Source organism: Anarrhichthys ocellatus, unplaced genomic scaffold (assembly GCF_004355925.1).
Source record: "Anarrhichthys ocellatus isolate YVR2014 unplaced genomic scaffold, GSC_Weel_1.0 scaffold12, whole genome shotgun sequence".
Taxonomy (NCBI): Eukaryota; Metazoa; Chordata; class Actinopteri; order Perciformes; family Anarhichadidae; genus Anarrhichthys; species Anarrhichthys ocellatus.
This window is the reverse complement of record NW_022280042.1, coordinates 9,993,167-10,019,826: the sequence shown is the minus strand read 5'-3', so window position 1 is coordinate 10,019,826 and position 26,660 is coordinate 9,993,167. Positions and strand designations below refer to the sequence as shown.

Here is a 26,660-nt window from a genome sequence, read left to right as displayed (position 1 = left end):
GCCAGAAACACTAAGATAATGAAGCGGGGCCAGAAACACTAAGATAACGAAGCGGGGCCAGAAACACTAAGATAATGAAGCGGGGCTAGAAACACTAAGATAATGGTTGAGAACATCTGGTTTGTGTGTTTGACTTTTTGGTTGAGAACATCTGGTTTGTGTGTTTGACTTTTTGGTTGAGAACATCTGGTTTGTGCGTTTGACTTTTCCATTGCTGCTTTTCTCTTAACTCTCATCTCTGGAGGGGTGTTGAGATGTAAATACATAAACAATAAAATATGATTCTGATCAAAGTTTTAACCATCTAAAATCTGTGTTTGAGTATTAAACATTCATCTTGGAGTAAACGGAGATAAAACGCCTCCAAAAGAGTAATATAAAATGTTATAAAACATCAGTGAACCATGAGTAGAATGACTTTAAAATACTAAACACAACGGTCTCTGGACTAAATGTACATTTTGGGGATTAATATTTATATTAAGAGTTTCTGGTGCAGCCGACTGGAGAAGGAATGAAAGAGAACATTAAATCTTTTGTTTATCCTCCTCAGTCAATAGAATACATTATGTTACGTTATTATGAACGTTTTTAGGAACCTTTGACCTTTTAAGGAACTCAGGAACTTCCCCGGAAGTCTAGTTTATTCAATCATTAATACAGATGCATACCAAAGCAGAAGAAAAAAATGACAACACAACATCTCCGTGTTCTTGTCTAGTCATCCTGCAAAAATTGGGCCTCAAGGAAGCCGCCGTTGTTTAATCTACTTTAGGTCAAATAGACCCAATTTAGTTGCTCAGGCTCCTTTGATCCTGGAACTATTTGGTCAAAAAGGGCCACATGGGTAATGTAGTATTCATTCCTGAAAAACAGTACCACTGGCATGAAATGCTCTTTGGCATGAACAATTTAACAAAGACATTAATATCAAAATGCTACATGTAGCTCCTTCAAATGGGCCTCCATCTTGATCCAGAAGAACCAGATGCTTTTCCAGGTGAACGGTATCAGAACAGCGGCCTCTGCTCCAGCGGCAGACTGTCCACCAGGCACTTCAGCTGCTCCTCGCCCAGCTTGATCTTATCCTCCAGTTTCCGCTGCTCGATGATGAGGGCTGACTTCATCTTCACAAAGTGGCGGTAGTCGTCCAGGCTTTCTGTGTCCAGGTGGGCCTCCATGATGCCGGACACCAGCCGCTCCCGACGGTCCAGGTTCTCCTTCAGCTCCTTGGCGTCTTCGTGCTGCTGCATCAGCAGCTTACGCTTCTCTGTCAGGGTTTGCTGATGAATGATTGATATTAGAAATGAATCAGTACATATCTCAACAGATTCAGTGTTTTTCCCCCCTGCCCTCAGCTGTTACCTTCTCCTCTGGCGAGGCCTCGTCCTCCAGGGTGTTGAGAGCGTTCTCCACCCGGGCGAGCCGCCCAGACAGCGACAGCAGCAGGCTCACCACCTTGTCCAGGTCGCCCACGAACATGCAGAACTTGTCGAGCTGGTTGGCCTGACAGAGACGCTGCACGGTGGCCTCCACCTCCCGGCCCAGAGCCTCGTTGTCCTCCACGTCCTCCTGCAGGCTGTGCCGGGCCTCCCGCAGCACCTCCAGCTTCCTGGCCAGGCTGGAGATCAGCTCTTGCTGGTGATTTTGAAGAAATCACATGCAGAGCATTAAAACTACTGTACGGCAACACAAATTCAAAAGCAAATATCTGTTGAGAATGAGTGATTTAGGCTGTTATAAATGATCACATACTGTCTTCACCTTTTTACCGGCGAGGTCGACGTCCAGCTCGTCCTCAGAGTCCTGCTCCTCCAGCTGCTCCTGCATGTCCTTCATCTTGATGAGGAGCTCGGCTTTGGGAGCCGATGTGTTGTAGTAGGAGGAGCTGGGGACCAGGGAGGCTGCAGCTGATGCAGGCAAGTCCTCATCCTCCCTCCTGAGAGACACACACACAGCTTACTCTTACAATTTTGCTTTTAATTAATTCCACCTTTTGTATTTATTGTTCTACTTGTTAGAGAGGTCATGTTGAATGAAGATAACTGTAATGAGACATTTGTCCACCAGAGGGCAGGCTGATAAAGGTTGAACAGGATCACTTTTATTAGTTTAACACTTAGTTTGTTAATTTAATTAATCATTTCCCCTGGTGTTTCTTTTGTTAAATCATTTTTAGACACCATAACTTTTTCCTTTAATATTTACTGCACATTTATATGAATGATGATTTAGATTTATAATTGATTAAATGCCAGAGAAGCTCACATCATGTTCATAAAATATTAAAATAATAACTGAGTTAAACTAGACAAAGTCATTTTCAGAGGAGCTCTTAGGTTCAGTGTCTTGCTCAAAGAAACGTCAGCAGGATAAATACTTGAGGAGACAAGTCCATTACAATTTCTCCAATCACAAAATAGGTGAAAGGTTAATAAATGATTTGAAGCATGTTGGTACTCCTGGCTGTGCTTGTTAAATGTCCCACCTGTCCATGCTCCTGGGGGATGAGGTGGGCAGTCTGGAGCCAGAGGAGGCCCTCCTGCGCTGGTGGTTCCCCTCCAGGACCTGCTCCTCCGTGGGGAAGAGTCCTTCCATCAGGTCCATGGTAGTCCTCCTGCCACTCTGGTCCAAGATGTCCACCAGGGACTTGTCTTTTCCCATGATGTCCCTGGCCAGCTCCTCTCTCTTGGCGTCCTCCTCCGAGCGCTGAACCCCTGCTGGACTCGACTCCTGGACTGAGACTGAAGCCTGAGCCGGGTCCTGGCGGGTGTAAGCGCTGAACAGGGACGAGGCCTGGCGCTCCGTGGTGCTCAGGGAGGGGACGTGGACCGGAAGCTCAAAGGCGCTGCAAGTCTCGCTGCTCTGAGGCAGGTAGGCCCGGCCCTCACGGTCCGAGCTGGACTCGGCTTGGACGATCCTCACCGGGACCTTCCTCACCGGACTGTTCAAATCCATCTCAGCCAGGAGCTTCAAATCATTTTCTGACCTGGCCAGGAAACAGATTTCAGTATTAAAGCCTGAAATTGTTCATCTTCTAATCTCAAACATCTAAAAACTTGTAATCATGTGCCTCATATTAGCTCTTTTCTTATATTAATATATTCCCAATATACTGCGTTAAAGTTTCTGTAAATATCACATTTTTCAAGTTTAACTTAAAGTCATGTTTTGGGAACAATACATTCTAACTGGACAATTAAAAACACCCATTCAAAGAATGAAGCACCGAGTATGGAAACATTTTTCAGAGCTACAGTGGACCATTTCTAATTAAAGGATGGATCGTACAGAAGAACTGCAATGGAAACCAAAGGTCACAGCAGCCGTGTGGCTTTAACTAAATTACAGCCTCCGGTTTGATCGACAACAAGCACAATCAAACTGTGATCTTCCTCTCTGTGTGCATATTTTACATTTTCACAGCCTCTTCCTCTGTTAATTCTTGTAAGTGTGAGCACGATCAGCTTTCCCTTCTACATTCTGTTGACTTGAACTGGTTTGCCTGAAGTTCAAAGCCTCCTCTACTAGAACAGAAAAGCTTTACGTAACGAGGGGCGGTGAGTAAAACCTGAAGCCCTTTTTGCTAAGTGGCTTACCTGAGAGGTGAGTCATCCTGCACGGCCACGGCCGGCGGTTTGTCGGTCAGTCTCAGCGGTGCAAACTGTGGAGAGGGAGACCGTGCTCGATCCGTGGCAGGAAAAGACACAGCAGCCGTCCAGGAAGAGAGCAGGGATGAAGAGGAAGGTGGCTGCGGTAGCTCCTTCTCCACCTCGCTTTCTCCACCTCCTCTGCTCAAGTCGGCTCTGGACGTGCTGCTGAGGTGAGGGGAGCTGGCCGAGGCGGGGCCAGTGTAGGAGTTCTGGGCAGTAGCATGGTGCTGGCTGTCAGAGCTGCAGCTGGACAGAGGCTGGAGCGCTGTCGGGTCTGCCTGGGCGCCAGCGAGGAATTCCTGGGAGGAGGATGTGGTTTCTGGGCCTAAATGGGGCCTGGGCGGAGGCAGGAGGCCCTTAGTTTGTGGAAGATGAGCTGGATACTGGGATGCTGGGCTGGGGCTGCGAGGGCCAGGGGAGTGTGTGGTGTGGGAGGGACTGGCAGCGTCTGGTTTGGTCCTGTGGTCGGTGAGGCCCTCGTTTCTGTGGACTGACGGGGTCGACTGTGGGCTGTGGTCGGGCTGGCATCGCAGCCTGCTCTCTGTTTTTCCTCTAGGAGGTCAAAGTAAAGACAAACTGCATCAGTAGCTGCGGTAAAAGTAGATGTTTACCTTCGTTATAAAAGAGGTTCAACAATCGTCTTTCTTTATAAAACTGTTCAAACAACGATGTTTGTTTGTAGAGCAAGAAATCTGCATTTCTCCTTTTAAAAAAAACGTTTTGAATAACTTTCAAAGATGTTGAATATATTGACATCTCAAGAAGGTTCACACACAGGCACTCATGGATACAGTGTGTTTTCAGTGGTACCGGAAAGAACTCAACTCAAACTCCATCAGAGTCAGAAATAGTTTTCTGGCAGCTCTGTGTAGAAAATCCAATAGCTCCTAAATTTGGAGGTTGTTCATTTACTTTACCGCCATGTTTCCTGCGCCAACATGTTTGTTTACTACTTGTTGGTTCAGAGGTGTGTTCACAGCGAGTGTGTGTGTTACAGTTTAGGAAACCTGAGCTACGGGAGTGAAAACCAAACAGAGTTTGGTTTACACGGAGATAAGGGCACGGTCAGATTTAAAGAAACATTTCCTCTAAATAAATATAACGCATCGAGTTACAGGATTTAATTCTCTGACATACAAACTGGATTTTAAAAAGGAAATATTATTTGCCTTCATCTATAATCAGATATCTTTGGCCTCTTTAAACTTACCGTCCTGTTAGATTAATATCAACTTTTAGCCGAGAAAGCGACCATGAACGAGACAGATAATTGTTCATTTTCAAAAGCAGCTGTAAATCACCTGTAATTGCACACACATTTGTAAATGTCGGTGTCGTTTACAGTATTCCAGAAGATACTTTTCACCTTAACATGAGCTCCAACAACAAGAGACAAGGTTAGGAAGAGATCTATATGACAGATAATAATATTTTCCTTTTAGCTGAGGAAACCTGGAAGTAGAAACTGTTCTTTCTCTGCTCTGAAATCACACCACTCAAATCCCACATTTACATGAAACTTCATATGCATTTCTTAATCTTACCCGTTACTGCTCTGCTGGCTGTCAGGGTCTTGCCATGGCGAAGGAATATTCTGCAAACGAAAGGTCAAAGACTTCTTTGCTTAACTCTGCAAATCCCTTCACAAGCTCAACGATGAAAACATCCAGTCTTACTTAATACCTTAACAAAATACAGCTTTAAGTTGTATCATCATTACTAAGCATCTCATGTTAGCAGAACAGACTTGGTAGGTCTCCTGCCTCTATTTGTTTAAAGAAATAGACTTCTCTCATCATTGAGTTACACAAACACCCCTTCATTCTCACCTGTGTATAGAAGTCTGCAGAGGGAGAAGATCGGGATCTCTCGTGGACGCACACAGCCTTCTCCTCACCATCGGCATCCAAGATGTTCTCCGCTGAGTGATACCTCCCTTGCGTCTTGGCCTCTGATGACTTCTTCTGTTTGTTCCACGTAGCCTGGTACTCAGCAAAGGTCCCAAGCCTCTGCTGCTCTACCAAGACCTGCTTGTGTCCAGGGCTGAGGTGCTCTGCAGATGGGTGAGCCTCCTCCTCTGCATAGGGAGTTCTCTCTTTGGGTTTGCCTATCTCACAAAGGTCCGCGTTCAAGTTTGCACCCTGACTGGACTTCAGCACAGGCTTGGAAAATGCCGGTTTGGCCTCAAAGAACTTCTTCCGCTCTCCGAAAGACCCTGTCTGAGGTTCTCCCTCCACTCCCACTTTGTCTATCTTGTCAGGCTCTGAGAAGGAGTGCATTCTCTTGGCCAGGGGGAAGCGTTTACGTCCTCTAATGCGTCCATTGGAGGTTTTAACAACCGGCGCCTCTGGTCCAAGAGGCTCAAGGTCCCGTCTCTGGAAGGAGGTGGCCTGGAGGACCCTGGCCTGCGCCTCTTTCAGGTGGTCCTTGTAAGTGTTGGAGAAGGAGACACCAGAAGACATAGATGTCTTCGTGGATCTCCACTCCTCATCCTCAGCATCGCATGTCAGGGTTGCAGCGCTGCGGCTCTTTTGCAGCTGGGCTCGCTTCTGCTGGATCTCATTGCGGAGGGTGGTGGCATAACGGTCGCTGCGGCGATTAGATTTTCCACTGCTGGTGGCCATGGTGTCACCGGCATCCTGTGTTGCACCCGTGGTCGTAGCTGCTGGTTGCCTCACGGCCAGACTCCTACTCTCCTGGGCCAGGGAGTGGAGGAGTGGGGTTTTCAGGGGGGATATTCGGTGGTCTTCTTGCGGCACCCAAGGGTTTTGGTGCCGTGAAAGACCGACCTTAAGATCGTTACTTTGATGTGCTGTGACGTGTCTTTTCGTGTCATTAGCGTGTCCTTCACCTCTCTTTGCAGCATCCTCTGAGCTTCGAACAGAAAGTTCAGATGTTTGGCGGTCAAAATGTAGACCGTTCCCCAGCTGGGAAGGGCCACTACGCTCCTTATTTTCACTATAAGGCAGCTGGGACTGAGGTAGAGAGTATTTTGTCTTACTGTTGGTCTTCAAGGAACTTTGGTAGCCTGGTTCATTGTTGTTTACCCGTTGCGGTTTCTCCATTTCCCCCCTCCGGACCTCTACTTTGCCGTGCCTAACCTGGAGCTCAGCAGTCTGAACCGAATGCTTGCCTGCCAGACCGTAGTATCTGTTGTGCCCCCCGTTCTCCTGGTTTGGGTTTACAGCAGAACTCGCCATGGATGCTGTGGAGTGCCTGACGTGTTTCCGGCTGAAGATGTTTGTGGGCAGATCCTGGAGGCTGCGATAGTAGCTTCCTACACTCTGAATCTTGGTAGGAGGTACTGACCTGGTCTGCATGCAGAAGGGACTTTCGTCACTGTATTGCCTCTGGTGGGCAGGCGGTTGGGTGTAATGAGACTGTCTGACATCATTGCTGGACAGCGAGAAGAGTTTGTTGGGGTGCAGCTGGTTGTGATTGTGGTCAGCCGCCATGTTGGGATGGAGGAAGTCTTTGGTGGGCAGGGGGTTGAAGCTCCGTCTCGCCTCTGAGGTTTTCTCCTGCTGAGATCTGAGGTTATGTTCTGTCAGTTTTTCAATATACCTGCCGTGGGTCTTTGCTGGCCCGCTAGGCCCTTCAGAGTACGGGAACACCTTTGTGGCGGCAAAACTGTCACTGCGCAGGGGAGGCTGTGGGGGAGGAGGAGGCTGGTCCTTCTTCTTCTCTGGTACCTGCCACAGTGGGCCTGCGCTGAGCCTCCCTGCGACGGAGACCCGAGAGGCAGACTGCTCCTCGCCCCGTGATCCCTCCCAGCCTCCGTTTCCCAGCATCGGCTGCAGGTACCTGGGCCGGTCCACCTGCTGAGGCCCTTCACTATGAAGGCCCTTGAAAAAAATGTTTTCAGTGCTGGTACCCTTCCCATCAGATGTTTTGTGGTCATGAACAGGAGGGCTGGAGGTGATGGAGAAACAGCTGAACCCGGAGTCTCTTTTGCCTCCTGGTCCACAGAGCGGCTCATCACTGCTGATGTATTTATTCGGGGAAAGACGACCTGGTGGGAAGGGATGAGAGGGACGCTCCACTTTCTCCATGTTGGTCCCTGAGCTCAACTGGCTGGTTAGCTGACACTGGGAGTTCTGGTCCTCTTGATTGGACGACTCTTTGGCCCTGGTGTGTATCGTCAGAAAGAAATGAGAGAGATAAGAAAAAATATCCGTCACACAACAAAAAATATATCCTGCCCTGTTTAACGCTGAGAAGCTGAAAGTGTCTCACCTTGCTTCATGTTCTGGCTGCCAGGCAGGTGCCGTGGCGGCGTCTCGCCTGGCGGCCTCAAACTCCTCTTCTGTCAGCTTGGACGAGTGCCAGGAATGGGGGCGTGAGTTTGGATCATTCTTCCTGCAAGGCACAGAGGCAACCAAACACTTGAAACAAGGGAGTATTTGACATTTCAGCTGCAGAGTTTAATGGTAAAAAAACTATTCCAAGCATTTTGGCACCCCTATGATTCTCCTTCAAGAGTCCACCGTCACTCAGGGATGAGGGGTTTCTTTAATAATGTTCAATATTCCTGCTTACACAACAAATACATATTCGGTTGAACAAGTTCTTTGTCCAGGAGATAAAGCAACATTAGCAGATGAAGAGTCAGATCCCAAAACAATATTAATCCGAGTATGGATGTGCTGGGTTTCTAGTTTGGCAGTAGTATGTATTGGGACCTATTATACATTTTTCTAGGTATTTGTGTCAGTCGTCAGGCCTGAAAATCAAAATGATTCCTCATGTTTTGTTATATTATCATCCATAACTCGGTAAGAACCCTAGAAAGCTAAACTGATAACATCACTGTGCTCACACCAAACTCGTACGTACTCTTTGAAGCGGTTTTTCCTGGAGAGCATGTTGAAAAAGAAAAGATTTACACATGTTCAACATCTTAATTTCACACAACATATTAAACAGGAGAAATAATATTACAACACATCAGCTTCATGACATGAAAAACAACCAAAAGCTATGAGGAGGCTGAATATCACCGGGACGAACACGACTAAAGGTTTGGACAAGCACCACACTTATTAACAATACGTCATACACAGAATACAAGGGAAGGAAGGAGCACAAAGCACAACGTACAAACTCCATCACTTAGGTTCACGGAAAACTACCAGCAAACACAATGACACGAGGCTGGCTGACGGTACCTCATCGAGCTTCGCAAAATCTTGGTGAGAAAGCTCCTCGCCACGTGAACCTCGGTTTCTGACGGCATTGTGTGTGGTGATGCAACATCAACCATTTTAGCCCTGATGGGCAGCGAGTGAAGGAAGGAGAAAGGAGGTAAAGTCAGCGTCAAAAGACATGACAAGACACAGAATAATACAATCTGTCTTCTTTGTGAAGCAGAGATCTGCTGAGGGTCTAAAGTTAGACAGCTGCCAACTGAAAAAGGCAAAAGTAAACCTGCTGGCCAATCAGAAGCAAGACAAACCACCCCTCTAATGATGTCTGATGTTGAATTTAACTACAGCTCCCTCATTAGGACAATCTGTGTATTTGAAATTCTGACATGTCCCTGCATTTTGGACCAAATCATGGAGAATGATGTCTAAGCAGGCTGGGAACTTCCTGTTGTGTGGAACCTCTTATTTTGAAGGGCTTTCACAACAGGAGAAGGAGACAGATCTGTCACAGCCATATGGCCCAGACGGAGCTTAACTGCTTAGCTTTTAGAAAATGTTGTGCGACGGATCCACAACCACCATAACCTCCCTTTCATACAAGTTTTAATATGTAGCTTAAATTTCTTTCATGGTACAAAATAAAAGCTCTTAAACTAGACTGTGATCATTTTTTTAAAACAGTATCATTCAGTATTATTTCCCAAGTTCAAGTGTCAGGTGGATGTGAAATATCGCAACCAAATGAGATTTCTTTCGCTTCGATTGCCCGGTCACGATGGAGACGCTGCATTCCTTCAGCAAAGGAATGCAGCGAGAGATACATCTACGTTAGCCATCTCCCAGCAGTCCGAGAGTCCAATAAAGAAAGTATGCTGCCTTCTTTCTGACTCCAACAATACTTCTACTGTCTGAGTTCCTGCGTGTAATCCCTCAAGAGACAGAAGAGATATTTGGTACCAATCAACTGAATGTCACCGTTGTGGTTTAAAGCTTTGTGGTTTTTGCTATTAAGCAAATATTTATTCTTATTTTACATAATTACAATAAACACAGAAAGTCAAAAGAATAAGGGATGTTGTTGAATCGTATGCTTGCATGGTAGACAGTCTTTGCATGCTCAGTTGACTAAAACACTAATGGAGGTGTACCAAATAAGTACCGTAATCATTTTACCTGTAATTACTCTACTTATTCATATTTCTATTGGAGCCTTCCTCTGAATTAACCGTTTCTTGGAAATTATAAATGTAAAATTGTGTGTTTTGTGTACTGAGATAAAAACCAAAAGGATTGTAAAAGGATACGTTTCTATTCAGGAGGTTTGCTTTTATTTTCATGAATTGCAAACATCCCAAACTGTTACTTCAACTTAATAAACCCTCCTCTCCCTTTGCTCAGTGTGACACACAGAGTGAGAGTTGCCTCCAAACAAACTCCTGCACAATAGAAATGCAAATGTCACTTTTTCTAAAGCGCCGAGGGCCTATTGTCAGGGGATACAGCTGCTCTGTCACAGATATTCCACAGAGGAGGAGACGCCACCGCTCACTCCCACGACATACGAGCTGAAGAAAGGAACATGAAGCTGAAACACAGCTGACCCAACATCCGTCATCGAGAGGATTTGATAAAACTGAAGAAGTGCCGTGAGAAAGGAACTAAAATATATCAGCAGTGAGCTGAACGAAGAATATTCTGAGAATGACGAGCTAAAACAAATAACATGTTGGACTTCCAGAGGAGGAGAATAAGTCCACGTTTGTTAAATGAGTCCAGTTGGGTCTTAGATCGGCACACAGAGACTTCTGACGCTATACATGTACATTCTGTATCTACACCAGGAAGTACTGAACAGGTGATCGACAGAAAATCTATCTACAAAGATAACATTAAGACCGATTAAGTGATTTATGAAGCATCAATGTGACACATTCTCCGGTTCTGGCTTCTCTCGCATCGTTTCATATCATTATAAACTGAAGAGATTTTAGTTTTGAACTGTTGATCGAACAAAACAGGACATTCTAATTCATCCATTTGGGTTTTAGTAACTTGTTATCTTAAGTTTTCACCGTCTTCTGACTAAATGATGAATCAATGAATTAAAAACAGTAATAATCAAACATCTTATTTTTAAGTCATCTATGATTTAAGTATTAAAACCTCATTTATTAACACGAGCAGTAAGAATACTAAGTATAAATACCTGAAACAAGCTGATTTGCATTATAAACATGTTGATGAGGAGCTCAACCTGTTTGGGTGTCTCTTAATGAAGTGAAGCAACAAATCGCGTTAACTTACCAACTACCTCACACGTTTAGAGTTCTGTTTGTGTGCAAGTTGTCTTTGTGCTCTACATCAGCCCTGGTTTCAAAAAGGACACTTCCACTTCACTTCTGCACAGCCGACTCCTTCAGAAACACAAAGAAAAGATCCACTTTGACACCACGACCCCCACCAGTCTGACACCAGTCTGAGGACTCTGAGAACAGGACTCCCGCCCCCCCTCTTCCTCCTCCCAGTATGAACACAAACACACTCCACCTTGTGCTGCGGAGGAGATTTCCTCGGGGATTATGAAGGGGGATTTGAGGCGAAGGGGAGGAGTTATTGTTCTGCAGCGTCCTTGCTGTAATCTAGTGTTTGGGCTGCAAGTTTCTGTGCCTGCAGAGCCGCTGGGGCTGCTGGGAAAGTCAAACAGGACGCGAACACAACAAAAGTTATCAGTTGGTAAAGAGATAAAGATAAAGTAGAAAAATGTAACAACCACTTCTGCTGCCAAATCTAGTACAAGCTGTGCATGAGCCTTAAAACAAGGAAGTTACAGATCTTATCAAGTCACTTTTATCTTTTATTTTCTTAGAACAATTGGAAACTACTCGTGCATCAACAACTTCATTTAACTTTCATTTTATAAAACCAACATGAACCATTAAACTCCAACAAAATGAAAACAAATAAATTAAATCTTTATCAGAGTTTACTCATCACGGGCACACATCTCTGCATGTCGTCCTCTTTTGTTCTTCCATTTATTCTATTTCTCTACTTTCTATTGTGGCAGCGACTACATCCACATAAGGGTCGACCTTGTTCTCAAGAGTCTATCCCGATTAACCAAAAAGATAAAAACAAAACAAATGTAGGATTATAGGTTTAATCTTCCTTTTATATGGTAGACGGAGAACTTTATATATCTTACTGGTCCAGAGATCGACAGCATTTCAAGTGGCTCTGACGTTACATTTCTGACATTTGAAACTTGGCTCCGACGATCAGATTTTGATAAACTCTGACTCCATACAGGTTTTGCCCCGTTATCGACCAGGTATCTGATACGCCTGTACATTCCATCACCACCCTCCATTTCACAACCCTGTTTTTCTGCTGAAGATCTCCTTCAGTGTCCTTGTCAGGAAACATAGCACAGACAGGAATGTTTGGCCCGGGTCACAGTCTGTTTAGAGAGATACCAGCCAATGTCAGGCTGAGGGGGAGGAAGGAGGAAGGAGGAGGAGGGAGGCAGATACCGAGAGACGACTCCACCATGAAGAAACTCCTCCACCGGGGAGGAGAGGCTGCACACTCTTAGTTTAAAGTACAAATCATGTGTGTTTGAAGGGAAGTCAAGTTATCGCGAGTACTGCGATATCATTTTTCAACGGCACGTTATGCAGTTTGTCAACACCTGTTTTTATCTAACAAGATAAAAGTGATGCACAAGTAGTTAAGCGACGTGCATGTGTGAGATATTTAGAAAAGGCCGAGGCCAAACATCCAGCAGCCTGCGAGGACGATCTCGCCCCGCTGAGCTCCAAACACGACGACACAATAGAAAGTGCGAGCGTCATCACAGCTGGGCTTATCGCTGTGCCACTGCCTGCACCGGCAACAGAAAAATAAAAAAAAGGAGGGAGGGAATAACATGCACGAACTTTGACACAAAGCAGACCTGAAGATGAGCAACAGCTGGAACATCTGGCTCTGTCCTCACTAAATCTACACGGATATCAAGCCAATAATGGCTTTTTGATATATATATATATATAAACTTCACCACAAGACACTGCAACAAACTATTATTTAAATTATCAATTAAAAAAAATGATAGAAAACATTGAAAAATGCCACAATTGAAGGATAAGAAAGTGGGGAAATATGATGAATATTTATGCTAAATATTAAGATTTTTAGATTTTAAACGGGTTTCTCTGCATTGTGAGATAGTGACAATATCAAAAACAGACTAAGTTCTCATAAACTGCTGCATTTAGAAGAGGGAGAGAAGTCTAGTGCATGTATCCAAAGACAGAGTGAGATCTGGATCCAGGACATTCATAATAATTATCTGCGTGCTTTGTAGTCTGTGAATAAAATGATTCCTCTGTGTCTGTGTGTGTGTGTGTGTGTGCAGGTTAAAGAGCTGCAACAGTGATTAACAAACATTTCCTGTCTTGTAAATTCACCGTGAGCATCTCTGCTGAAGCTGAAGAATCAGTTAGACACGTAGAAAGACTTGAACATCCGTTTACCTGCTCCAACGTTGTCCTCCATCTCTTTTCAACCTTCAGATACATCCTCAGCGCTATCACAGCAGTTTGTCAGGCCTTCTTTTTAAATGTACAGCTGATCCTTCTGGGGAAATGCCTCTCAACCTTTATGTGTCTTATAGACGAGGAAAACCTGCTCGCACACCACTTCCTGATTAAATGCCACTTGATGATAGAATCAGAGATAAAAATAGAAATTACCTGGGAGAGAAGATCTTCTCTTTTGTCTTCTAAAAACCAAACGTGTCCAGAGCAAGAAGAAAGGCAGACAGGAGCGTCCACTCTGTGCTCGTTGGAGTAGCCAAAGCCCCTGAAAACAATGGGCTCTGCTGATATGGCCTATCCCACTAAGCAGTGTCAACTCACCTAGGCAACGTGGGCCGTACCACTTCTCCTGCAAACAGGGGAGGACGCCCGGACTGAGGCAGCTCTCAGGGCGACTCAACCATCTCCCAGTGGGAGTTCTGAAATGTCTCCTCTCAAAACGAGCCTGGCGTTCGCTCTCTCAACCCGCTCACATGTAGAGCTTCCTCAGCAGAAGCAGCTTGTGAAAACACACCAGTGCTCCACCTTTGCCTCCTGTTGACTCACCCACTCTGAGCCCATGATGGTGGCTTTGCAACTAGTAATTGGATTCAGGCTGTAAGACTCTGTTGCCATTTGCCAGTGAGCATATAATTCTGACAGTACAGGACATCGATAACACATGTAGTAAAGAAGAAGCAGGTAGTTATTCTTGTGGAGAGGCCCAGAGGAAATGAACACACTTTATTCACAGAATAAAAACAACAATGAAGAAATGAGACTTGATAAGATTTGATTATTCTGTTCTTTAACCTTTTAAAACTCGTAATTTCTGTAAATCACTTTATTCGCATTCCTTAAAATGTCCCCGTTTGGATCTTCACCAGAATATAAAAGAAGGATCTGTGGAGTAGAATATACGTATTTCACTCATCAGCACAACGGCCTTAAAAGCTTTAAACCTGATCGTTATGAGAGTAGTAACCCAAAAACCTGGACAGAACTCAGAGTTAAGTGAGTAAAAACAAATATATCCTCACTTAGAAGGCCGTCACTGTGAAAACATTTGGTGCTAATGATAAAAATGTTCCTTCAGGACACAAAACAACACAATTGGCTCAAACCTCCACAAGGTGGAGCTAAATCCATCAGAGCACCATTCTGTGGATACACGCTGCACACCACTGAAGACGTGGAACACAACTGTTTAACTATACGTCTGTGTTGAGCAAAGGAACCTCATGATTAACCTATTTATTCTTTAATGTATTGTACTATTTCTTTAACAGTGTTGCCTCCACAATACCTGCTTTTGTTTCACCCTCAAACAAGCAGCGAGAGGCCCATGTGTGAGGCGGTCAGGACGGCTCTGCCTTCTCTGAACCCTCCTTAGTACCAGAATGAATGGTTGGTGAGGACACATGATGGGATGTCAGGGGTGTTACTTCTTCTACATTTTCTCTTCAAACGTTTATAAGATGCAAGGCACCAAAATGTGTTTAAGTTCATCTGACTGGTCAGATTAATAATCTTGTGTATTTGTTCTTTCATCAGATAGTTCCTGATTATATCTTAGATGCTGCTTGTTTTCTCAAACTAAAGGTATTCATGTGTGCTGCTGCCTACCTTCGGACCACCAGGGTCAGGGTCTTGTGAGAGCTCTTCACCAGACAGATGGCCTCCTGACGGGAGCCACTGAGGGGAACCGCGTTCACGCTCACCATCTCATCGCCGGCCTGGAGACAGACTGCCGCCGCCACGCTGCCCTCCTCCACCTGAACACACACAAACACCACACATACAGTCAAGGTGCATTGACATGCAGTGGATGTGAAGGCTCCTTTACTTACTTAACATTGTGCATAGTATGCATTAGAAGGTAAGAGTTACAGAAAGCTTTCTAATATTTTTGAATGGCTGCAATAACAATTTCCATTTCTTTTCTCAGCCATCTTTTAAGGTGGACGTCTCGCTTTCATCCTCATGTGGAGGCCGGCAACCTGAGTGCTCTGATTAAATATTAAATACTGTACCTCCTGTAACCTGAGATAGTTGCACTGCTTACCGGCTATAACGGGAGGCGGAAAAGGTTCCCGGTATGTTGCATTACATTCAGAATGTACATTATAATCCTTATATAATCCTCATGAGCTCTGCCAGGCTTAAGGTCTTTCATTAGGGTTTATTTTACAAACACTCAACACATTTACACAATGATGTCTTTGTCACATATTATAGTAAACTGAACATCTTGGGGTTTTGGGCAGGACTGTGAAACATGAAGGGATATGATGATTTATATCACTGAACACAGGGCTGAGTATTGTTAATCTTCCATAGCTGTAAAACTCTTTCTTACCTTTGTGATGACCAGAGGCTCTCTGTGCTCGGTGCCGCCCCTCAGGGTGAAGCCCCAGGGGGCTTTGCCTCGGAGCAGCATCTCCACCAGCCCTTCATCCTCCTCCGAGCCTCTCCACACATCCACCTTCCTCCACCACTTCATCCCTCCTGCTGAAGTTATCAGGTCGTCTCTGCAGGCCATGGTGCCTCCGGTTCAGTGGGCTCCATCAACAGCAGCTCACACTGAAAGATTCAGCATTTATTGAGGCTAAACATCCCCAATTATGTTAAAATGTATTTCAGAAGGATACTTCAGTAATATCTGAGTCCCCACAGAAACATGCAGGAGGTTTGACTGCTATAAATGTCCTGTTGGTATGTGCAGACAAATAGTAACTTATATTATTAATATCAAAGCTAGAAGTGTAATGATTAGTTGATTGTCAGAATATAAAACAACTATTTTGATAATCTGTTTCCATCAAAGAGAATATCTTTATGTTTTGGATATTTTAATATGTGAACTTTTTCTATTTTCTCACATTTTACGGACCAAACATTAATGATTGAATCAAGAGAATCATGTATGAAATGCCCTGATGTAAACGCTGTGCAGGGTTTGAATTACGACTTTTATATGATATTTGAAATTGTGAATAAAAAAACAACCACAATGTAATCCGAATAAACTAGCTATGTGCGATTTATTTAACGCTGCAGCACCAAAAACCTAATTCAAGACTTTAAACATACTTTAAAAAGCTCTCAACGACACACCTTCTGAACAGGTGTGCTGGCGCGTGCTCGACCTTCTCGTCCTCAGCAGTATTACAAGTTTTATCCTCGTCAGCACTTTACAAAGCTAGGTGTATCCTCTCTAACTGGAGTCCGTTGACTTGCAGAAGATTAAACACTGATAAATGTCGCCGGCGTGCACAGAACTGTCGTCGCACTTTCACCTGCACCGAGAAAGACTCACAATCCCTGCACAGTCCAGGTAGGGGCGGTATCGGGCTTCCAGGATGGTCACCAACCGCCAATAACTACTGAAGAAGAAGAGGCCTGTGTAATGGCGGCCCTTTCACTGATCCATCCACGCCTACTTTATATTTTATTATTTATCTGCTGGGTTGTGAATTGAAAGTCTCATCTTACTGATCAATGTTACATCATCATTTATTTGCTGATGATATTTTCTACTATGAATCCAAATCTACTGAGTAATTTGATCAAATACATGTAGTGTAGTAAAGACGTAGTGAAGTAGTATAAAGTAGAAGAACATGGAAGTAAAGTACAAGTACCTCAAAGGGCAAATGATTGATATCTGAAGCCATTGAACTCATCAGGGCATGTACATGTCAGTACATTAGTTCATCTTAATCATCTTAATCATCTTAATCATCTCAGCCTTGACGCCCATAAAAAGACAACACATGCATTCATTACTCTGAGCAGTTCTCTTTAATTAAATACTGACAGGGTTTAGTTTGGCTGAGGATCAAATGCACCAAACGTCCTCCGGTTTGATTTGGCAACGCCTGTCACCAGCCCATCACCTCATGCAGTCATGTGATAGGACAAGAATGTAGGCGTGAGAGACGGTGCTCTTAAATCATAGTGCATCGTGTTGTTGACTGGGAATCGTCTCATGTGAGTACACAGCTTTATCTTCTGTCTGGGGAATGAGGTTTTCACCTGCAACTTTTAGAAATATTGAGAAGATTGAGATTTTAATTAAATAAAACAAGTTTAGATTGATTAGCATGTTTCCAGTAACTTATTTTGTCACTTGTTTGTAAAAATTAATATTTTCTAGTTAATTTTAGAGTAACATCATCAAACAGCTGCTTAGAACAGATCGGCAGAACATTACAGACCAAATACTACTTCCTGTCAAAGCCAAAATGTGAATTTTTTTATTTTTTTTTCTCAGATCAGTGAACGTAGACACACTGAGAAAAGAAGCGAACCAGTGTTGCATTAAATAAACTGACATGGCATGTTTGACAAAGTTCTGCTGCAATTTAAGACTTTTCCAAACTTAAAGCGTTGAACTCACTTTCCAGAGTATAAACTGCTTGTTCATCTTGATAAAGTGTTGTTTGCGGTGCTTGTAAGTTTTCCAGTTAAACTGGTTTAACTTAAATGTAAACGGCCACCTCCCTGTTTTCTTTTCTCTAGTACTGTCAAATAAATCAAAGAAGAACGCCATCGACAGACAATGTGGGGCGGCACCAATCCTGGTAAGATACACAGTTTATCTCTTATGTGTTCATCCAGAGACGCAAGTTTTGTGTCTTTTTTTTCTAGAAATTGTAGCTTTATTCTTGAAATAAATCCCCTTTATTTGATTCTGATTGGTGCTCCAACAGTCACCCACCCCTGTGGCTTTGACCTGGGACCAGGAGACCAGGAGTCTCAAGGGGGTTGTGACCCTAATCCCTGTGGTGAAGACCGCTATGGAGGGGGTGGTAAAGACTGCCATGGAGATGGTGGTAAAGACCGCCATGGAGACCGTAAAGAAAGCCCTCGTCGTTGTGACAAAAGCGGCGGCAGTGACAGCGGAAGCTGCAGCACTGATGACGGGCACGGTGGGCGTCGTAGAAGACATCGTGGGCAGAAGAAAGGTGGCCGTGGGCGTGATCGCCCTGGTGGAGACTGCCATGGAGGCCGTGACAAAAGCGGCGGCAGTGACAGCGGAAGCTGCAGCACTGATGACGGGCACGGTGGCCGTCGTAGAAGACATCGCGGGCAGAAGAAAGGTGGTCGTGGTCATGGTCATGGTCATGGGCGTGGGCGTGGTGGGCACTGTTAAACACAGGTGAGATGCAAAGTTAATTAAAAGCCTGTTAAACTTGTTCTCTCATTCAGCCTCTCACTTACATGAACACAGTAGCTTCTGACAAAGATGGGACCGGTTTGGTTACTTCCCATCCTTTCTCTCTGCTCTGCTTACTAGTTTAGAAAAAAGGGCGTGGCTCAGTTTTAAACGTATTAAACTTTTCATAAAAAACACATAAAGATGTTTTTTAAACTTTGTACGTTAAATTAAATATTCATGCATAAATAAGGAGAAGATAAATACTAAGTAAAGTAGATTTGAAAGAAACTGCATGTGGAGGAAACTGGTTCAAGCTAAGGAAGAAAAATAGATCCACAAGTAGACTTTGATTTATTTGAAGGACCACATGTCAAAACGTTTGTTAACCGCGGGTGTAGAGGAGCTTTGTCTTGTTAAAGTTTATTCTCTTGAACTGTTTTTTAAAACTGTCTTGTTTTTGTTTTTAGGGCAGCAGACACACTGACCAGCACACGTCCTGTGAACCAATGAAAATGGTTGATGCTGTATATCTGCACTCATGAAATAAAACAATCTGACAAACGTACTCTGTTGAGATTGAGTTTCTGTGCCTGGTATTTTTAATGCATTTAAGGATAATTAAGGACATTTGATTCATACAACAATGGTGTTTGTAGTATGAGCTGAGTAACTGTAGCACACCTTAGTACATCGAGTCCTGTTGGCTTGTCCTCTCACGAGTCTGGAGACGCAGCCAACAACTCCGGGTGGTGTGACAGTTGAGGTGCAGGAGGTGCAGCTCCGTCTCCATCGCTGCAGGCGATGGCGAGGACTGAAGTGAGTCACCTGCCCCATCTTCAAAGATAACCACCAGATACTGTCGATGACAACAGAAGCAAAAATAAATATCCAGCCAACAATCTGGTTGTTTTGTTACGCCTTACTTCAGATTAGACGTTTGTTTTATTCCAAGATTATTATTTTATGAAGTCATATTTTAGCAGTTCTTACTTTTTGATTGAGAAAGTTACTGTTTTATTCACCAAATACTGTTTAGAGCAGGTTTAACTATACATTTAAACATGTCAGTTGCAACATTGCAACGTTGGAGAATGAGCACAAACTCCAAAAGGATAATGACATGTTGGAGACAGACACTCCACATTCCTCCAGCCTTTGTGTTCAAACAGCAGGATGTGAACTTGACATTTTTCCGCAGCAAGAATCCAGTTTTAAGTCCTGGTTCTGTCGTAAAACGTCCCTTCAAGTAGAATCTTTCAGCTCATATCACATATTCACACTTAGTGTCGATGAAAAGCCACTCTTTGTAGTGAATGTCCAGCTCCCAGCAGAGCTGCAGAGCCTGAGCGACGATATCCTCCAACATCTTCTGGGCCAAATCCAGCATCGGTTTGGTGACTGGAGGAAGGTTCAATGAACAGCCATCAGCTGGTGTCTCCTCTGAAGTGAATGAATATTTCGTCTCCTTCACGTCCGTTAAAAACGCTTTTGTTTCACCCTCTTCTTGTTTGTCGATGACAGTCTCCTTCTGTTTGTCCGAACAGTCCCAAGACCGGCATCTCGACTCAGTGCATCCCATCTCACCTGGAACAGTCAACTTCTGATCATTTCCAAAGAAAGACCATCATAAGTATATTCCAAACTCCTTCAGAAGGTGTTTTTACCAAAACAAGGTTACCATCACCTGCAGGTTTCTGTTTAACCACAAACAAGAACATCCAGAACATCCAGTTTGTAAAAGGTCATCTGTGTCCAATAAATAATAAAACATGGAGCACACAAACATCCCACATGCTTTTCTGTTGGCTTTTAAATTACTAAAATGAACCGTCATCAAAAGGATATTTTGAAAAAGATTAATATATTAGAAAAAGAACAATTAGATTGTTACCAAGTCAGTAAGCTACAAAAGTGAATCAAAACAACTTTATACAAAAAGTACACACTTTATAAAATATCCAGCGCCATACTGAACTATAGAATTTGAATATTGGGGTGTTTTTAATGTTTTACCCTCTGCTCTGTGTTGCTGCTCCTCTCTGGACTCGCTGCAGCTTAACTTGAGGTTAACCTGAGAAACAGCTGAACCAGTTCCCTCCTGATGCAGGTTGGTGGGAGGAGCAGGTCAGCCTGTAAAACACACATTTATTCCTTAAAAAATGTGAGTCATTGTCTTGTTCTTATGGTTTTGAATGTTAGTAATTTAAGAATGTAGCCATGTGGTTGCTTCATGTAGACTTATTACGACAGAAATCAAGTTTATAAAAACCTCAACAACACATTGCAAAACATTTAAGATCCAATTAGAAAGTGCAGACCAATTAGCAGACTAATTAGGGGTTCAAGTTTTGGTAATTTTTGCTTTTAATTTATGTTCAGCTTAATTACGCAAAAAAGGTCAATTTGCAATTTCCTTATGCAGTCAATGTTTATATTTCAATGTAGGTGCAATATGTTTTTATACGCTGCAATGGTCATAAATAATTCAGTACTTTATGCAGTAGATGTGTGAACGTGCTGCACGGCTTCAACCAGCAGGTGGTGACATTGAGTGAGTCTAGCACGTGTTGAAGCGGAAGTAGTTGAAGCAGTCTGTTGTAGTTTTTCAGCAGCCGAGAAAACGTTCTGCTGGACTACAGATAACGAACAAAATTTGTCTCAGACAAATTACTTCCATTATTTATTTCTTGCTTTGCACTTTTTACATGTTAACAAACGCTCTTCTCCATATTTCTCTCTTGTTGGACAACAATACAAATAGAAAGAACCATAAAAACAGAATGTCAGTTTCATACCTAATAGACTGAGTGTCGTTGAGCTAAAGACTGACTGACTGATTTCTTCTTTAAAAAAAACTTTAAAAAATGAATAAAACGAGCATTGGAAATGCCAAGAAGTAGCTTGAGAACATACAGATAGTCTACCGCTGAAAGCTGGCATCATTAAATACAACAAATAACACTTATAAAGATTAAAAACAATTAAATCAATGGTAGAATCAAGACCCAGTTAGTCATTCAAATAGACGTCTTTACGCAGGCTTCATTTAATAAATACAATATATATTATGAAATCTTGTTACCTCTTTAAATCTCCCTTCTGATTAGAAAAAGATCCTCCTAGCAGCCAATCAGAAAGACCTGAGGTCCGAAGACAGACTCATATCAGACAGCGTCACTGCACTGACCTCTTCTTCTCCAGGATGCTCCTCTCTCTCGGCCTGGCCGTCTTCTTCTCTGCCAGTTTTTCCTTGGAGATGAACCAGACCTCCAAGCAGCTGGTGGAGAGCGGAGAGCAATGCTCGGCCTGCGACTTCCGGGAGTACAGCAAGCAGATGAGGCTCCACAGCATCAAGTCCCAGATCCTCAGTATCCTGCGGCTCGAGCAGGCTCCCAACATCAGCCGGGACATGATCCGCCAGCTGCTCCCCAAAGCGCCTCCTCTAACGCAGCTCCTGGACCAGTACGATCCGCGGGTGGAGGACGAGGACCACGCCACGACAGAGACCATCATCACCATGGCCACCAAGCGTAACTAAACCAAACCAAAAACCTTTTACTTTCTTCTTCTTTGCGCTGCACCTTATTTTAATGTCGTGCGTAAAAAAAGGGAAGCGTGCGTAAATTCTGTGCGTAAAGTTTGTTTCCAAGTAGACGCGCAGAAAAAAGGACAAAATAAAATCACTTTTCAAATTGTATTGTGTTTTAATCCCAAAATACTGACAGCATTTTGATTTTGAAGAGATGTTGGTACTTAGAATCCATAAAGTATTGTTTGGAAAATTCTCTCTGCAAATTAAATATAATAAAAAAGTTTTCACTTGGGTAATAAGTGCTGAACTTTCATGCCAGTAGTGGGGAAAGAATGATGGATATTTATTGCAGCCTTTTGTTCATTGTGTAAAAGTGTGCAGTTTGTGAGTCTAAATGTAAGTCTTCAGTTTAGATTTTGATGTGGATTTTGATGGTTTGATGGTGGCACAAGAGAAAAGTTCAGTGGGTCACCAAAATCAAAAGGGTTCATCTTCTAGTGATCAAACACATTTACAGCAAATGTTATGCTAATCTGTTGAGCAGTAATGAAATATCTTGCTCTTGAAATGTTGGACCAGTTGTTCAGTCTGTTTCAAACAAGATAGTTTAACATTTTGATGATTTCTTCCAGCTAATCCAATCGCCCAGGACGAGTTGTCCTCCTGTTGTCTCTTCAGCCTCAGTCCAAAGATCCAGCCCAAAAACATCCTGCACGCTCAGCTGTGGGTTCACCTGCGACCTGCCGACATGGTCACCACCGTCTTCCTGCAGATTTCCCGCCTCAAACCCGGGAAGGAGGGGAACAGCACCCGAGTCCGAGTCCGCTCCCTGAAGATCGACGCCGACGCCGGTGCCGGCTCCTGGCAGAGCATTGACATCAAGTCTCTGCTGCAGGCTTGGCTGCGTCAACCGGAGACCAACTACGGGATTGAGATCAACGCCTACGACTCCAACGGCGAAGATCTGGCTGTCACCTCAACCGAGCCTGGAGAGGAAGGACTGGTGAGTGCACAACAAATCAACAAAATGTAACTACAACTTCAAAAGCACATGGACTCTGGAGGTTCACTGAAGATCCAGGTTGCTGGTTTGTCTGTTGCTTTGCTGGTACATTTTCTATTTCTTTCCAGCAACCGTTCATCGAAGTGAAGATCCTCGACAGCCCCAAGAGATCCCGCCGTGACTCAGGCCTCAACTGCGACGAGGAGTCTGCAGAGACCCGCTGCTGTCGCTACCCGCTCACTGTCGACTTCGAGGAGTTCGGCTGGGACTGGATCATCGCTCCCAAGCGCTACCGGGCCAACTACTGCTCGGGGGAGTGTGAGTTCATGCACCTGCAGCAGTACCCTCATGCACACCTGGTGAACAAGGCCAACCCGCGGGGCACAGCAGGGCCCTGCTGCACGCCTACCAAGATGTCGCCCATCAACATGCTCTACTTCAACCGCAAGGAGCAGATCATCTACGGAAAGATCCCGTCCATGGTGGTGGACCACTGCGGCTGCTCCTGAGGACACTCGGGCATCTATTCGATATGTATAGATGTATTTTATAAAAAGCTAAACTTAGTCACAGTAACATCCCATCTATGAAAGAGAAGTCTGGAGTATTCTCAAGGACAAGTTGTTTTTAGTTTTATACTTTGTGCTTTCAGCCAACAACTAAAATTTGATCAGATCAGACCAAACATTACAGAAACAAGAGATGACCAACTAAAAGTCATAAAAGCAATCACAGAGAGAAGATCCTCCTGTCTTTTGAAAATGTCGCCTGATTTGAACCTTGACCGGAGCAAACCCTGCAGGGTGTCTTCCACGTGCGCCTTTATTTTGAAAAACATGAACCGACTGACTCTGGGCTGTCCCAAAGCTTGTTTGCAAACTCCTTTTTTTTGTGATCTGTTCTCAAGAATGTTTAGTGAGTTGATGACCCCTACAAGTGACTGAGACCCACAAGAGTGACTGGCTAAGAGACCTGTCAATCAAGGCAAATCTCATCAATACCCCTGTGAGGTTTTCTTGTAATCAAACACAGTTCATTGCATCCTATCCTTGAGGCCTAAAGGTTGCATCGTCGGGAGATTTTGAAACCTGATTTTTGATATTTTCCTTCTTCTTCTGTCTTCTTTTTCTCTGCCATATTGCCATTTCTCTTCTTCATGTTTTGTTAGCGTGTATGCGCTACATATTTGCAGGTTAAAGAGTAAATTGACACCAAACTGAATAGAAGTATTTTGCTAAAACCTCTGAAACGGAATCCTGGTCAGAAGTGTGCTTTGCTGCACCTGTAACAACGACTAATAGTGATGTCACAGTGTACTTACACTTCTACATCCCTGAACCACTGGAGGTCAACTACAATAAGATTTTAGGTGTTGTTGTACGAGACATATCCTCAAATGGACACAATCATTTCCTTGGTAATAGTCCGAGTGTTGCAGCATCTAGTGGACATTAGAAGGACGACAGCTGCAGATGGCACTTCAACACTTTCTTTATCATTCAGCTGTGGTGGTTGTCAGAAATACTGGTTTATAGATAAAACTTATATTTTTATGTTGCCTTTGTGAAGCAATAATACACTAGTTAGCATGGCTCCAAACTCAAACTATAACCCTGACTTTCCTTCCATGGAGCAGAAACCTGAAGAAAGCTTTTATGTGGAGGTTGTTTCAGATCTTACGATCACCCCTGACTGGTAAAATAGTGTATATAAAACAGCCAGCGAAGTTTTGGATCCGTCAGCCAATGACAATGCGAGGACAGGAACTGTGATCTCAGAGGGAGGTTTGATCTCGATTTGAAGCCAAGAGCAGATGTCCTGAGTGTTGTTGTGCTTCACGGGGGTTTCTGACCCAAAAGTCTTTGTTTGTTGATCAGAACGTCCATGAGTGACACAGTTTCACGCTTACAGGGTCTATGGGGTATTGTCAAGAGGAAGACGAGAGACACCAGACCCAACAATGCAGACGAGCTGAAGTTCCGCTATCAAAGCAACCTGGGCTTCCATAACACCTCAGCAGTGCCACAGGCTCATCACCTCCGTGCCACGCCGCGTTGATGCAGTAATTCATGCAAAAGGAGCCCCGACAAAGTATTGAGTGCATACTGTGTACTGTACATGGACATACTTTTCAGTAGGCCAACATTTCTGTCTTAAAAATCCTTTTTTAAATTGGTCTTATGTAATATTCTAATTTTCTGAGATACTGAATTTGGGGTTTTCATTAGCTGTAAGCCATAATCATCAAAATTAAAAGAAATAAACGCTTGAAATATATCACCTTGTGTGTAATGAATCTATATAATATATGAGTTTCACTTTTTGAATTGAATTACTGAAATAAATTAACTTTTCGATGATATCTAATTCATTGAGATGCAACTGTTTAATACTGTATATATATATATATATATACTGTATATATATATATGAATGTTATTTATGTCTGCCACCAGGTGGCGTCAATGTGTATTGTTTCCAAATTGAGTTAGTAAGAACTTCACCTTTATGCCACCTGTGTGCTAGATACATGCATCTATCGTGTTCTCCTGTTGGTTTGTGCATTCTGTATATGTATATAATTAATCATTAATGTACTACAAATACTGTGTTGACGCCCACAGCTGCATACGACTTGTCAGTTGAAGCATTACTACACATATATATGCAGGAATAGCAGTATTATCACACATTTTATCATGTTTTGGTGAGCAAACTAACAGGCTTGGATGCATTTGTTAATTGTTCAGAATTGTACATTTAAATAACTTTTCTCGTGCTACTGAACACAATATTCATATTTTCTCTACCACGTGTATTAAGGAGAACAACTTCAGAACTAGAGTGTGTTATTTTTATAGAAGCTCAGAACCCGACATGTTATACATGTTTTCACAAAAACACAAATGTATGAGTCACAACAATAAAAACGTTGGAAGCAGAACTCAGTGTTGTTAATCATGTTGCAACCTCCAGATTTATCTTGTGACCCATTAGAGGTGTCTTGGTGCAACATATTATTATTAATATTAGTTTAAGTATAAGTAGTATTTTTATTGTGGCTAAATCTGACACACACCTGTAGAAAAAGTGTTTCGTACTGGGGTTTTACTGTCCAATATTTCTTGATTTTGATGAATAAAGTCATATTTTCCAATCATATATTTTGGGAATAATAATTTTTATCTTATTTGTACATGGCATTGATTCATTATTCTCATCATTGCTTAAGTTTCAGTTTCAGAGTTACTTTCCCTTTCTCTGAAAACACGTGATCACTCTAAGCTCTTCCGAGCATTGGCTGTCCTCCCCCCGGAAACTGCATTATTTTGCTTTTAAACATATAAATAATACTTTACATGTAGTTCGAAACCCTTTTATTATATGAAAAATAAATACACACATGTGTGTTCTTGATTTTGTGCTTGTAACACTTAATCTACGTGAAAACAAAACGATGTGTATTTGTTATTCTGGGTAAGCTTGCTAGCTGACGGAACAGCAGTTTTACATCGTTCTGATTGGTTGTCACCAGCAAAGGGGCGGGCATATACCACGAAGCTTACGCTGTGATTGGCTGACGC

General features: G+C 43.3%; 2 protein-coding genes across 6 annotated transcripts; one reads left to right on the top strand and one right to left on the bottom strand.

Moving 5' to 3' along the window:
• Positions 1 to 6: 6 nt before the first annotated feature.
• On the bottom strand, positions 7 to 16,704 carry shroom2b (shroom family member 2b). 5 transcript variants are annotated; one of them, XM_031852113.1, is made up of 11 exons: positions 16,495 to 16,704; positions 15,737 to 15,960; positions 15,004 to 15,152; positions 7,890 to 8,012; positions 5,483 to 7,781; positions 5,198 to 5,247; positions 3,600 to 4,205; positions 2,489 to 2,989; positions 1,765 to 1,939; positions 1,366 to 1,638; positions 7 to 1,283 (listed from the first exon to the last, which is right to left on the bottom strand). In XM_031852113.1, the coding sequence occupies exons 2-11, from the start codon at positions 15,917 to 15,919 to the stop codon at positions 1,011 to 1,013; spliced, it is 4,632 nt and encodes a 1,543-aa protein (XP_031707973.1). In that variant the 5' UTR covers positions 15,920 to 15,960; positions 16,495 to 16,704; the 3' UTR covers positions 7 to 1,010. The 5 variants fall into 5 exon arrangements, with proteins under 5 accessions (XP_031707973.1, XP_031707971.1, XP_031707970.1 ...); XM_031852111.1 differs by lacking the exons at positions 15,004 to 15,152; positions 15,737 to 15,960; positions 16,495 to 16,704 and adding exons at positions 11,105 to 11,214; positions 11,348 to 13,548 and having other exon boundaries at positions 1,756 to 1,939; XM_031852110.1 differs by lacking the exons at positions 15,004 to 15,152; positions 15,737 to 15,960; positions 16,495 to 16,704 and adding an exon at positions 13,555 to 13,658 and having other exon boundaries at positions 1,756 to 1,939.
• Positions 16,705 to 21,719: 5,015 nt separating this feature from the next.
• On the top strand, positions 21,720 to 23,638 carry LOC116386262 (growth/differentiation factor 8-like). Its single transcript, XM_031852340.1, has 3 exons — positions 21,720 to 22,071; positions 22,706 to 23,076; positions 23,205 to 23,638. Exons 1-3 carry the CDS (start codon positions 21,744 to 21,746, stop codon positions 23,583 to 23,585), a joined length of 1,080 nt encoding a protein of 359 aa, XP_031708200.1. The 5' UTR covers positions 21,720 to 21,743; the 3' UTR covers positions 23,586 to 23,638.
• The last annotated feature ends 3,022 nt before the right edge of the window (positions 23,639 to 26,660 follow it).

Bases quoted from the DNA above. Each gene is read 5' to 3' on its own strand.
- shroom2b (XM_031852113.1), bottom strand. From the start codon at position 15,919: ATGGCCTGCAGAGACGACCTGATAACTTCAGCAGGAGGGATGAAGTGG. The intron at 7,782-7,889 runs GTGAGACACTTT...GATACACACCAG, and splicing joins CAGCCAGAACATGAAGCAAG to GGCCAAAGAGTCGTCCAATC. The intron at 2,990-3,599 runs GTAAGCCACTTA...TTTCCTGGCCAG, and splicing joins CAGGATGACTCACCTCTCAG to GTCAGAAAATGATTTGAAGC.
- LOC116386262 (XM_031852340.1), top strand. From the start codon at position 21,744: ATGCTCCTCTCTCTCGGCCTGGCCGTCTTCTTCTCTGCCAGTTTTTCC. The intron at 22,072-22,705 runs GTAACTAAACCA...GATTTCTTCCAG, and splicing joins CATCACCATGGCCACCAAGC to CTAATCCAATCGCCCAGGAC. The intron at 23,077-23,204 runs GTGAGTGCACAA...ATTTCTTTCCAG, and splicing joins AGCCTGGAGAGGAAGGACTG to CAACCGTTCATCGAAGTGAA.